General features: G+C 45.2%; 2 protein-coding genes across 3 annotated transcripts; one reads left to right on the top strand and one right to left on the bottom strand.

The window, feature by feature from the left end:
• The first annotated feature begins 279 nt into the window (after positions 1-279).
• LOC129583406 (serine/threonine-protein phosphatase 4 regulatory subunit 3A-like) lies at positions 280-7,988 on the top strand. The gene is made up of 6 exons (XM_055475190.1): positions 280-1,116; positions 3,617-4,149; positions 4,614-4,829; positions 5,077-5,428; positions 5,909-6,501; positions 7,114-7,988. Exons 1-6 carry the CDS (start codon positions 486-488, stop codon positions 7,585-7,587), a joined length of 2,799 nt encoding a protein of 932 aa, XP_055331165.1. The 5' UTR covers positions 280-485; the 3' UTR covers positions 7,588-7,988.
• Positions 7,989-8,008: 20 nt separating this feature from the next.
• Positions 8,009-9,826, bottom strand: LOC129583408 (uncharacterized). Of its 2 annotated transcripts, none has more exons than XM_055475194.1 (2): positions 9,583-9,826; positions 8,009-9,136 (listed from the first exon to the last, which is right to left on the bottom strand). In XM_055475194.1, the coding sequence occupies exon 2, from the start codon at positions 9,118-9,120 to the stop codon at positions 8,314-8,316; it is 807 nt and encodes a 268-aa protein (XP_055331169.1). In that variant the 5' UTR covers positions 9,121-9,136; positions 9,583-9,826; the 3' UTR covers positions 8,009-8,313. The 2 variants fall into 2 exon arrangements, with proteins under 2 accessions (XP_055331169.1, XP_055331168.1); XM_055475193.1 differs by having other exon boundaries at positions 8,011-9,128.
• Positions 9,827-11,080: the final 1,254 nt, after the last annotated feature.

Raw genomic sequence — 11,080 nt, 5'->3', positions numbered from 1 at the left:
TTTATCATAAAAAAAACATTTTTCCTAATCGCAAGTAGCAAATCACCAAAATAGTAAAAATAAAAACACCCAGCTGTAAAAAATATGAGTAGTGAGCCGAGCATACGCGGGGGTTGCGACCAACCACCGGGCCGCAGTCAACCCACTAACGCTGTTCGCAATGCCGACTGGCGCTCACTTTCATTCATTTGGAAGCATGGCCCCGCCTACGCGCTGACTAGTGACTGCACGGATAAACTGGTTGTGATGTCGTTGTTTATTCAATTTGAAACGCGCTCGTGCACTCCGTACACACATCGCTCGTTATACCAGTGAGCAAGTATCACATCGCTAGCAAAGAACCCCGTTTGTAGAAATTGTAATTCATTGAAAAGAGATCCGTCATCGCGATTTGTTTACATCGTAATAATATATCCATTGAAAACCTTCCCATTGTCTCCCCGTGGATGCCCAGCCACTTAATCCTCATTATCTCCATGTAAAGCATGGAAAAGAACCCGGAGAATCGCCGTCGTGTCAAGCTGTACGTGCTCAACGCTTCGCGTCACTGGGACGACCGTGGAACCGGACATGTCTCGGCCATCTACTCGGAGCGTCTCATTGGGATGTCGCTCATCGTGCGCGATGAGCAGTCCGCCGCCGTCCTGCTGGAATCCAAGATCGACATGGAGACCAGCTATCAGAAGCAGCAGGAGACACTGATCGTCTGGTCGGAGAACGACGCTGATATGGCCTTGAGTTTCCAGGAGAAAGCTGGCTGCGAGGAAGTCTGGGCTAAGATCTGCCAGGTGCAGGGCAAAGATCCCAGTGTGGAAGTGACGCAGGACAATCTGGACGAGGACGACGAGGAGGAGGTGGGTAGTTCCCTGGGGGGCTATGGGGCCGCCGGGGGCGAGGGGGTGGCGGGCGGGGGGCCTGCGGGGCAGGGCAGCAGCATGGCCGGACCCCTGCTGCCTGGCTGTGAGATGGGCAAACTGGAGAAGATCGGTGAAGTGGTCCAGGGCTGTATGGGCCATCCGCATCAGCGGGACAAACTGGCCACGGCCATCGAGCAGGAGGACTACATCAAGAAGTTGCTGGAGTTGTTTAAAAAGTGCGAGGATATGGAGTACACAGGTAAGGCTTATACTGACTTTCTCGTGTTTTAAATACTTGTTTGCGTCAGAATTGCTGAAATAGCAGTGAGAGCTTTTAAATTTTGAGGTTGTACGGTTGTGCCTGTTTTAAGCTTTCCTGTCTAAGACTCATCGTTTCAAGACTTAAATGCTATGAAATTTTCCACAGGAAAACTGTATTCTTTCTGATGGTCCCTTTTTCAGTTTCTTGTTGCACTGTTTTCTGCCTTTGTGATAACGTAGTCGTTTTTCGCAAAACTAGTGAGAGGCTCCTTTTGAGCCTTAAATTTTTCTTGTTCTCGAGGAAGGTCTGGTTGGGATCTTTTCTGTTTAAACACTTTTTGAAACGGCGATCCCGATCGTGTGTTCAGTTTTTCATTAAAGTTTGAAATCAGTTTAGTCTGAGTGTGAATTTTTGTTTCCCCTTATCCGTGTTGAAAATTTGAAGTCCTGCACAAGATGCTTTCAAATGTTTTAACTTCCCGTTTCCGTAGATATTTTGACGCGTAGGACTTTTACTTTCCGTGTGTGATTTTGCGCTGATTTAAGAGCCAAATTATTCAGATGCACGTTTATCTTGTGGTTCCTGGTCACCGATACGGTGAGAAATATCTGCCATCGCTAATCGGGCAAGTTTGTCGTACTACGAGTCTACCACGATGGCTGCATACTGCTTAGCACGACAGTTTTTTTCTCCGTTTCTACGCCATTGCTCGTCACATGCCCATCCGTTTACGTCGTGTTTGGATTGTGGCAGGGTAATAGACGGGCTTTCTGCGGTACGACGCTCATTATCAGAGTTTTTCGCATCTTTGTGATGATTATGTAATAAGCATGTCGGATTACCAACAGTCGGATCAGTGATCACATAACGAGCCTCTTGTTGCGCGTTTTCACGCTTTGTTGTGTAAGAGCACGACGGTCTTCTCGCTTACTCACCTAGATTGTCCTATTTTATCTGCGGCACTATTTTCCAAGAAACGAAACCCATACAAGTGTAAAGTCCCTCTCCTGATAGTAATTAATCAGTCATGTTTCCCAGGTTTTGTCTTCTGCGGCGTAGTTTTATTATTTGCTGCACTCGTATTTTAGGTTTTAGCCTTTAATCAAATTGGTTTAATATGCGAATTACGATATTTAGGGTCGGATGAAAACAGAATTTTACGTGGGAAAATTAACAGTTTTGTTGGGTCGTGATTATTGTGAATTTTTGACGGAAACTAGATTATTTTCTGAATACGACAATTAGTTTTTTACTTGTAAGATGTTATCTGAGTAGTAGAGGAAATTTTTGATTTGGGTGTGTGTCTGGGGCGATGTTGTTGTTTAGTGTTTGATGTTTACAAGCGAAAACGTATCCGAACTTGTTTGGAGACGATGATTTCACGATGAAACAGCATCATGATAGGCGTTCACATCAAGCCACTTGGTTCGCTACGGCTAATCAATTTTGAATGGATTAAATTTATCGATTAGTCAGCCCAGTCGGAGCTGGGTCGCTTGTCGTGCCACACAACAACACACGATAAGTCTGTGTTGCAGCCCAAACATTTTATCGACAAACGCCACTGTGTAGCCGCGCGTAATTGTGTGTTTTCATATCATAGCTCCCACTGACTACAAATATGCGGCAGTGACGTCATGTGAGCTTAGAAATTTCCTTTGCAAAGTGATAGATGGTCGCGGGCACGTTGGCCTACTTTTCCGTATGAGTAGGCGCTCCGTCGGCTCCTAAAAATACTACAACTGTAACGCGTTGATCACCGGGGCACTGACTGACGTGTTGCTGAATGAATGCTGACTCGCCGTAGTCTTGACCTCAGGTGCCATGGCGGAGGTTTTTGGCGGTTGGCCAGGGTTTTCTCAAGGGTCGGCCAGGAAATTTTCCGCTTGTTTAGAATATTAACACATACTATAATATGCGTACCATAATTTCTCCTGTATGCCATTTACGATTACAAAACTCAGAGTAGACCCCATGGGCGTTTACTGCGGTATTAATATCAGCAGACGAGCAAATAATTAATGTAAAATTTAAGAATGTAAAACACTACTCTAGAGTACGAGTAGGAATTATCGCTTCCTTTACGCATAGCCTCCGATAATAACATATTTTTCCATAATTATGGTTTGCCCATAAATATGTCTTTAGATAAAATTCAGATTTTCTTGGCCGAATGCCACTTGCAGTGACTTATTACTTGTTGCCAGTTGTTGGTTTTCAAAGTCAGTGCCAGTCATTTTTTTTTTGTTTTTTACGGTTCTTGTGTGCTCCAGAAGCAGGTTTTTGTATTTTTTTATTGAATAGCCGCCGTTTAATTCTGCAATTAACACGATGATTTTTGTGACTTCTTAGAAATGCATTGTGTCTAGTGTCAGCAATCGTTCGACATGTAAACAGTAAACACTGTATTTACTAAGTACGTAGTAGCGTAGTAGCGGGAAATGTTGCGTTGGGACACATATATTATTGGATAACGGGTTCTTTTGTTATTTTGCAGAAGGTTTACAGCAGCTCTTCTCGATAATGAAGAGCATCCTCATGCTGAACCGCAACGCCCTATACGAAGTGCTGTTTAGCGATGAATGCATCGAAGACGTGCTGGGCTGCCTGGAGTGGGACCCCACCGGCGCCAATCCTCGGCGCCACCGGCACTACATCCGGGATATTGCCAAGTTCAAAGAAGTCATCCCGCTGGAAAATCCGGAGCTGTACGCAAAAATCCAGCAAATGTACCGCGTCCAGTACATTCAGGACGTGATACTCCCCTCACCGACACTCTTCGATGAGAACAATCTCAACACCCTTCAGTCCTTCATCTTCTTCAATAAGATGGAGATTGTCAATCTGCTGCAGGAGGACGAGCGGTTCCTGAAGCAGTTGTTTGCTCAGTTGTGCTCCAGTGAGACGCCCGTGCCCAAACGCCGCGATGCCATATTGTTCCTTAAGGAATTCTGCCAGTTTAGCCAGACGCTGCAGGCTATGCAGAGAGAAGCCTTTTTTCGATTGTTAATGAATCATGGAATACTACAGGTGCGTATTTCAGTGGTCTGACTGTTTGTTATTGCTGATAAATTGTTCTCTAGTAAATGTTTAACCTGGAACTACAATAAATATTTAGCTACATTTGTGTATAAACATAACTAGTTCATTAATATAGAAATATACACCGTAGAAATTCCGTATTATTCTCCATAGTGAATTATGTGCGTAGTTTTTAGTCTGTAGACTAAATGAAAATTTTGCGCTTAAATACCAGTAGTTTGCGGATACGATTAAATTTTTCCGCAGTGCAGCGATTTAAGCGACCTGATTTCGCTCAAATCCGATTTGTTTTGTTTTTGAGAACGGTTTTGTTAATTTTGAAGTGGGAATATGGTGAAAGTGGTTAATTTTAAAGCGGAAATACGCTAAAAAGGATGGTTTTTTGTTCAGATTCTGTTAAAGAATACATACAAGAACCATTCAAAGGTTGGTAAGAAATTTGTTGTGTGCAGGCAATACAGGGAGCGCTGGACGTGGATGATCAGAAAACACGTTCGGCCACCGTCGATGTGTTTACGTATATTGTGGAGATGCATCCATTTGTTGTAAGGGAATTCTGCATGACGCAGGCCGCGAAGGAAGCCAACGATAGGAATTTGTTCTTTGTTCACATCATCCGTCAAGCGGTAGTCGCCGATCCTGATCCTCAGGCGTCCGGTGCTATGCAGGTACTTTCATCGCTTTTTTGGAAAACATTGGCGTGATGTTCGATTTTTCTCTAAGTAATCGCAGCTTCTGTTTACACTTATCACATAACCATAAGGTGTGAGTCGGTCGAATAGGATTGACGTAGTGCGGTGGTAATTACGTTTCTTCGGCTTGAGTCTCATTAAATATGTGCCCTGTGCGTCCATTTGTCAGTGAACTGATTTTCGAAATGGTAAATTTTTATGACATTGTTCTTCGTGCTTGTAGATATTAACCATAATGCGGTTACTTTTGGATCCGGAGAACATGCTTAACTCGCCGAACAAGACGGAGAAAACAGAATTTTTAAGCTTCTTCTACAAGCGTTGCATTCAGTATTTATTTGAACCGATCAGTGCCATAACTGCCTCCGGTAGCCTGCCGAAGCGGGAAGATATTCGCACGGTGCATATCCTCAATTTGATCCTGGAATTTCTCAATTATTGTGTGGAACACCATACCTTTCACATCAAGAACTTCATCATAGGACGGGACGTTTTGAAGAGTGTACTGGTCTTATTGCAGTCGTCTCATCAGTTCCTTGTCGTCGCTGTCATAAGGTTTCTACGGAAGATTGTCGGTAAGGCTCACGGAAACAAAGTCTCCGTACGATTACTTAGTGTATTTACTTCAGGATACTGTAAGTTGTTAAACGTAATCAAATCAGAAGGATGTTCCTTGTCTGCAGAATCATAGCCAGTAAAAAATTCTTAACCTAGTCAAAATCACTTGCTGTCAAATCTTGAGATAAAAAACGGTTCTGTTTTGGTAAAAACTTATATTCACAGTCGAATTCATTTTGTGTAAATGTTGAAATTTCTGATAAATGGTTAATTTTGCGGCTTGAAACAACTGCACTACATTCTGACCATTAATGTTACTACTTGTACCGTTGTAATTAATTTTTGCATGGGTAATTCTGGCGAAATCACTCTTTGTTTGCTGGCCATGTTACTAATAATTATGTGCTATGTTAGGCAGATCGCTTATTACTTTACGGTCCATCCTAATATCTTTGATAGGAAGTGTTTGTAATGGATGCATTTTTTGTATTTGGCAGGGTTAAATGATGATTTTTATAATCGCTACATTGAACGCGGCGACCTGTTGAAGCCGGTGTTGGATACCTTCCTCCGTAACGGGCGCCGTTACAACCTCCTCAACTCCTCCATCCTGGAGCTTTTTGAATTCATCCGACAGGAGGATGTCAAACGGCTAATAATTTACATTATCGGACGCTACTGGGAGCTTCTGCAGCCGATCAGCTTCACGCAGACCTTCAACTCCCTCCACGTCCGGTACGGCATCCACACCAACCCCTCACCCGAACCCATTCGGACGTCGCTGGTCGACCGACCCGCCACGCCCGAAGTGGCCGAATCTGGCATCGGCAAGGCGCTGATGTCGCGCATGAACGCTCTCAGCGGGGCGGGCAATGCCAAGCGGTTCCGGCGGGATGAACGCGATCTGGATCAGGATGAGGAGCAGTGGTTTGAGAATGATGAAGCGGAAACGCCGGCCGCCAGTGGCAGCGGGGATGTGGAGATGGAGTCCGCGCCCGAAGGGGAGGACGGCGAGAAGTTGACTGCGCTGACCAGTATGAAGAGTCTGCTCGGCATTAACACGGCGCCGCCGGTTAAAAGGCCCAACCCGGTAAGTTAACCGCCTGTGAATACTGCGCAAATTATGTTTTCGTTCGTCAGATTTTTTTGTGTTTACTGTTACTGTCTTTTTACCACTACTCGCTGTGCTTAGCGGTAACGTTTTTCTGTGTTTATATAATAAAGGTTTAATCATTTTGATTAAGAATTTATAGAACGTTAAGATTTATAGAATTTATAGAACGTTAAGATATCGTATTATCGGGAGTGTGGTGAATTCATTATTGTAATTACTACTAAATAGTTCTTTTTGTACTGGTGCTTTGATCTTTATTATTACCACAACTCCACAAGTACCGGTATCTGCAGTTTACACTTTACAGTATTAGGTGTGTTGTGCATACGAGCACTTTGTACTTTGTAGCATACGGGCACAGCTCCGTTAAATGCAAATTTGTATGCATTTCCTAACCTTCTTTTGCGTATTTAGTCTTTAGAGATAATAATTATGAGTTTCTTTTAATTGGGTCGTATTTGGTGTTGAGTTTGCCTCCAGCGATTTTAATTTGCATTGTAAGAGTTGAACCATTGCCGATTAATTTCGAAATTATTTTTGATAACTTGTTGTGCCAGTATAGTAAAACTGACTGCGTTTGATCGACAGGATGACGGTGACGACGATGATGACAGTACATTCACCGGCGGCGCGTGGAAATCCACCGCCAACCGCGGTTCCCCTCGGAAAGTCGCAGTCCGATCTCCTTCTCCCTCCTTCAAGGTCTCCCTGGCCTCCGCGGACTCTACTCGCCAACTGAACACCCCTCCTTTCACCGACACCTACACGAACGGCCTGCTGACTTCCTCCCCGGAGAACCACGTCAGCACGTCCTCCGCGTGGCAACACGACACCATCAACAACAACACCAACAGCGATACACCCCCGAAACGCGTTTCCCCCTCCCCTTCCCCTCCGCCGCGCCTATCACCTCTCAATCCCAGCCTGAAACCCGCCAGCCCCTCCCTGGTGGACTATCCGGATGAGGACGAGGAAGAACTTCCCGTCGCCGTAAGCGGGGAGAGCAACGGGACGGCGGAGGAGCATTCCAGGAGGGAAACACCGCCGGAGGTGGCCTCGTGAAGGGGGTGGGAGCGGGGCGGGGTGGAGTTTGTTTATATCGTTTGTTGACCGGAAATGGGAATCCAAAGACGCTGGTTGTTGTTGCCTCTGTTTCTCTCACAAACACACACGTTCTGACTGGGCAGTTTTCATGCGTTGATATTTTTTAACTATACTGTTATACTTTGTATGCAGACCGGATTTTTTGTAAGTACCGGATTATAATTATGGTATGTAAAGGAGTTCGGATGGAAGACGTCGTCTTGTTGGTTTTTCCCCTCGAGTACGGAATGTTTCCCTTATTTAAATTATGGCATATTGTGCTCTTTTTCTCTCTCGTGCGCGCGTCTCTATTGTTTTTGGTTTTAAATTTGTGAAAATTTGCGTGCGTTAAAAAAGATATTAAACGATAATTCGATTTAGCCATCTAGACTAACGAGTAACGACTATATGTGCGAGTCTGCTTTTATTGTCCAGTTGACCGGATTTACTGAACATCGGCAGTGTTTCTAATTCATTATATCTCGTATCATAGTAAATGAATTATATTGAACACGTTCCACAGCCAGTACCTAGCCGGGTTATAGAGTAAAATTTACAATGCGCATGCGTAACTGTCCGTGTGAAAAAGCAATAATAAACCAGTCCCACAAGTACTTGGCCAGGGCCCAGAATAGTGGCCGCTGACCAGCTTATGTTAGTTAATGTTACGGAAATGAACACGGCCGCACACTGCGCGTTATTATATTAGTTCTTGGCCAACACGGTCAGCGTCGTCGTCTGCGCAATCCACTCATGTATACCCTGGTGCGGTCGGAATAAGCACTGCACTTCGCCAGCAGCGGTCAGTTTGACGTGCCGGAAGTTGTATGCATCGTCTGTCATCTGACCGGGCCGGTTGGTGGGCTGTCTGTCGGGAGTCGCAGTGGCTTGGGGAATGCCGGAGGCGGCTATCAGAGATCCGTATGGCGCCTCCGAGGGGCCGTGGACGACGCGGCCGTTGCGGCGCCAGATGATGTGATTGCGCAGATTGCGAAAAATTCCGCCCGGAAGGGGCAGCCGAATTCTGCACGGCACCGCCACGTGATCGCCCTCCGTGGCGGTCAGGACGGCGGTCTGGTTGTTTGCGACGAAGACGTCATCGCGCCGCGTGATCAGCGGCAGCAGAGCGAAGCGCTGCAGAACCCGGGGCCGCGACGTGTAGGAGGGGCCCGAGGGGGCGGCGATGCACTGCACGGAGCCGCCGGAGACCAGGCTGACATTGAGGACCTGGAAGACGAGGGTGTTATTGACGCGGGCGAAGTTGTATAACTGTCCCGTGGTGTCGTCCACTGGTAACGGGCAGGGCTGACCGGCTTCGTAGACGGTCCGATCCTGGTGCAGCCAGGACACATCGCGCCCGTCGCTGCCAGCCGGCACTTCGCACTGGAACGTCACAGTAGTCCCCAATCGCGGCCGGTACACCACGCTGTCCATAACGAAATCGCTCGGGGTGAGCTGTGTCAAAATGATGCGGTCGTCCTGCCGATTGTTTAGCCACGCCTCCGCCAGCATGTCGTCCACTAATAAGCTGAAGTCAGTTAGTTACTTCAGAGGTCACCTCAGGATGGCAGTATGACAACCGTATTGGTAAATTATTATGATAGGGTAGTCTGGACCCTGGTAGTGATGCTCGCATAACGCATGATAACTGTTATCAAAGCTACCTTGAAAGATTACGTTGAGCCGCTAGTTTAATATGAAAATAACCAGCTTTTACGGTATACCAGCCCTCTCTTACCGGTGTGGTTTTTAATTGAGATCGGCGGTACACACAGCCAAAAGTTTTCTTAGCTAGCTTATTGTACATATGTTAGGTAGTTAGTAGTTACAAACTTACAGTACGTATCGACTGCCATTTTGATATAACGCCTACACGGTCACACCCATAACATTGCACTATACCGTTATACCGTCATACCACAGCGAGAGCTGTGCAGATACAGGCTGAATGGGTACGAAATAAATGTTGCTCACAATCATGGTACTCCGAGTTGACTGACGGCCGCTGAGGTTGTGACGGGCAGCCTGCAGACAAGCACAGCTGCAGCAGCATTAATAACCTGCATGTTGACCATAGGCCTATCAAGCTAGCCATCGTCTACGCAGACACCGTGGCTCACGGGCAGCAAAATTTACATTTTTATATGGTATCGTATTTTTAAAAAAAAAACAATAATATGTATTTTCACACCTGACAAGTCGGTGAGGTATGTATGGAAATTGCAGTACGTATAATAAACATATAAGTACCTTTACAATGTGGGCTCTCACGCTCTCTAAGCAACCACGACTGGAAGTTTCGAATGATGTCAGAATCGAGCCGAATCCGTACATAATTATTGTGGCGTAGTGTGGCGGCTGCGTGTCCGAGAATGTGCTGCTCTTGTGAGTTGTGCCCTCTCCGAGTCGTCTTGTCTAGCATGGCAATTATGGCAGTGTGTCTGTTTTGTCCTGTTGACAACATTACTTGGTTTTGTGCGCCCTCAGTGGCAGGTATTGCAGGTAATATTAAAGATATTGCCGCCATTTTCAAGTCGTGACACATTTGGGCTTGTACAGTAGAGTAATTAGTGTGTTAATTAATAAGTACATGTTTGCTCCTGAAAACTGGTCCCCTAACATTGGGGTGATTGAAGTGCACGTTTACCCCTAAGGAGTCTGTATTTATATACTGTTTAGTTTTCAATCATTTTTTTAAAATTCTACCAGCTTATGGTTATGTGGACTGGCTATTGCAAAATATATTATCTATATCCTTATGCATGAACAATTCTTGGTATAGATCGGCAATTTATGAGGCTAGTAAAAGACAGAAACATTGTTCTGATAGAATCAAAGAGAAATATTGCAAACCAAGCAGAACCTTGCGAATTTTATTACATACTGTAATTGGAGACATGTATGTTTATCAGACGGCCGTCCGATTTGCTTGCAGCTTCTTGAATAAGATAGGATCGGTTCGTCGTCCAGTTTAGTGAGTTTTACTCACTTTCGGAGCAGGTAAGCCCATCATGATCAGTGACCTTGCCTCTATCTCACGCGTCATTCTGACGTATTTGCTGCTTTCTTTGTGCAGAATATTGTTCTATGTACTTGTAACTTTGTACTTCTGCAAATACTGTCAGAATGACGCGTTAGATAGAGGCAAGGTCACTGATCATGATGCGCTTACCTGCTCCGAAAGTGAGTAAACTGGACGACGGCCGGTTTACTCACTTTCGAAAATGCCTGAAGTACTTGTGTACTTCCGCCATTTTCGAAATCAAAATACCGGTATGTACACCGTAAACACAGTTGGCTTCTACTTTCTAGTAAGTGCTCTCTGCGACTGCGAACTGTTCTTTCCCTCGTTTCGTAATATGTAATATTATTTCCGCTGCTGTATTATTACTGTACTTATTAACCTCAATTATTAATTGTAAGTACTCGTACAAATACTGTACAGCTTTTCCAACTGCTTCGGCCGTCTGTC

The sequence above is a fragment of the Paramacrobiotus metropolitanus genome, unplaced genomic scaffold, assembly GCF_019649055.1.
Source record: "Paramacrobiotus metropolitanus isolate TYO unplaced genomic scaffold, Prichtersi_v1.0 Parri_scaffold0000010, whole genome shotgun sequence".
In the NCBI taxonomy this organism is placed as follows: Eukaryota; Metazoa; Tardigrada; class Eutardigrada; order Parachela; family Macrobiotidae; genus Paramacrobiotus; species Paramacrobiotus metropolitanus.
The sequence above is the reverse complement of the archived record's forward strand: the minus strand, read 5'-3'. Positions and strand labels throughout refer to the sequence as shown.

Excerpts from the sequence above, each read along its gene's own strand:
- LOC129583408 (XM_055475193.1), bottom strand. The coding sequence starts at position 9,703 with ATGGCTAGCTTGATAGGCCTATGGTCAACATGCAGGTTATTAATGCTG. Across the intron at positions 9,129-9,582 it reads CAACTCGGAGTACCATGATT|TGGACGACATGCTGGCGGAG; the intron begins GTGAGCAACATT and ends TCAGCTTATTAG.
- LOC129583406 (XM_055475190.1), top strand. The coding sequence starts at position 486 with ATGGAAAAGAACCCGGAGAATCGCCGTCGTGTCAAGCTGTACGTGCTC. Across the intron at positions 4,150-4,613 it reads TGAATCATGGAATACTACAG|GCAATACAGGGAGCGCTGGA; the intron begins GTGCGTATTTCA and ends TGTTGTGTGCAG. Across the intron at positions 6,502-7,113 it reads CGGTTAAAAGGCCCAACCCG|GATGACGGTGACGACGATGA; the intron begins GTAAGTTAACCG and ends TTTGATCGACAG.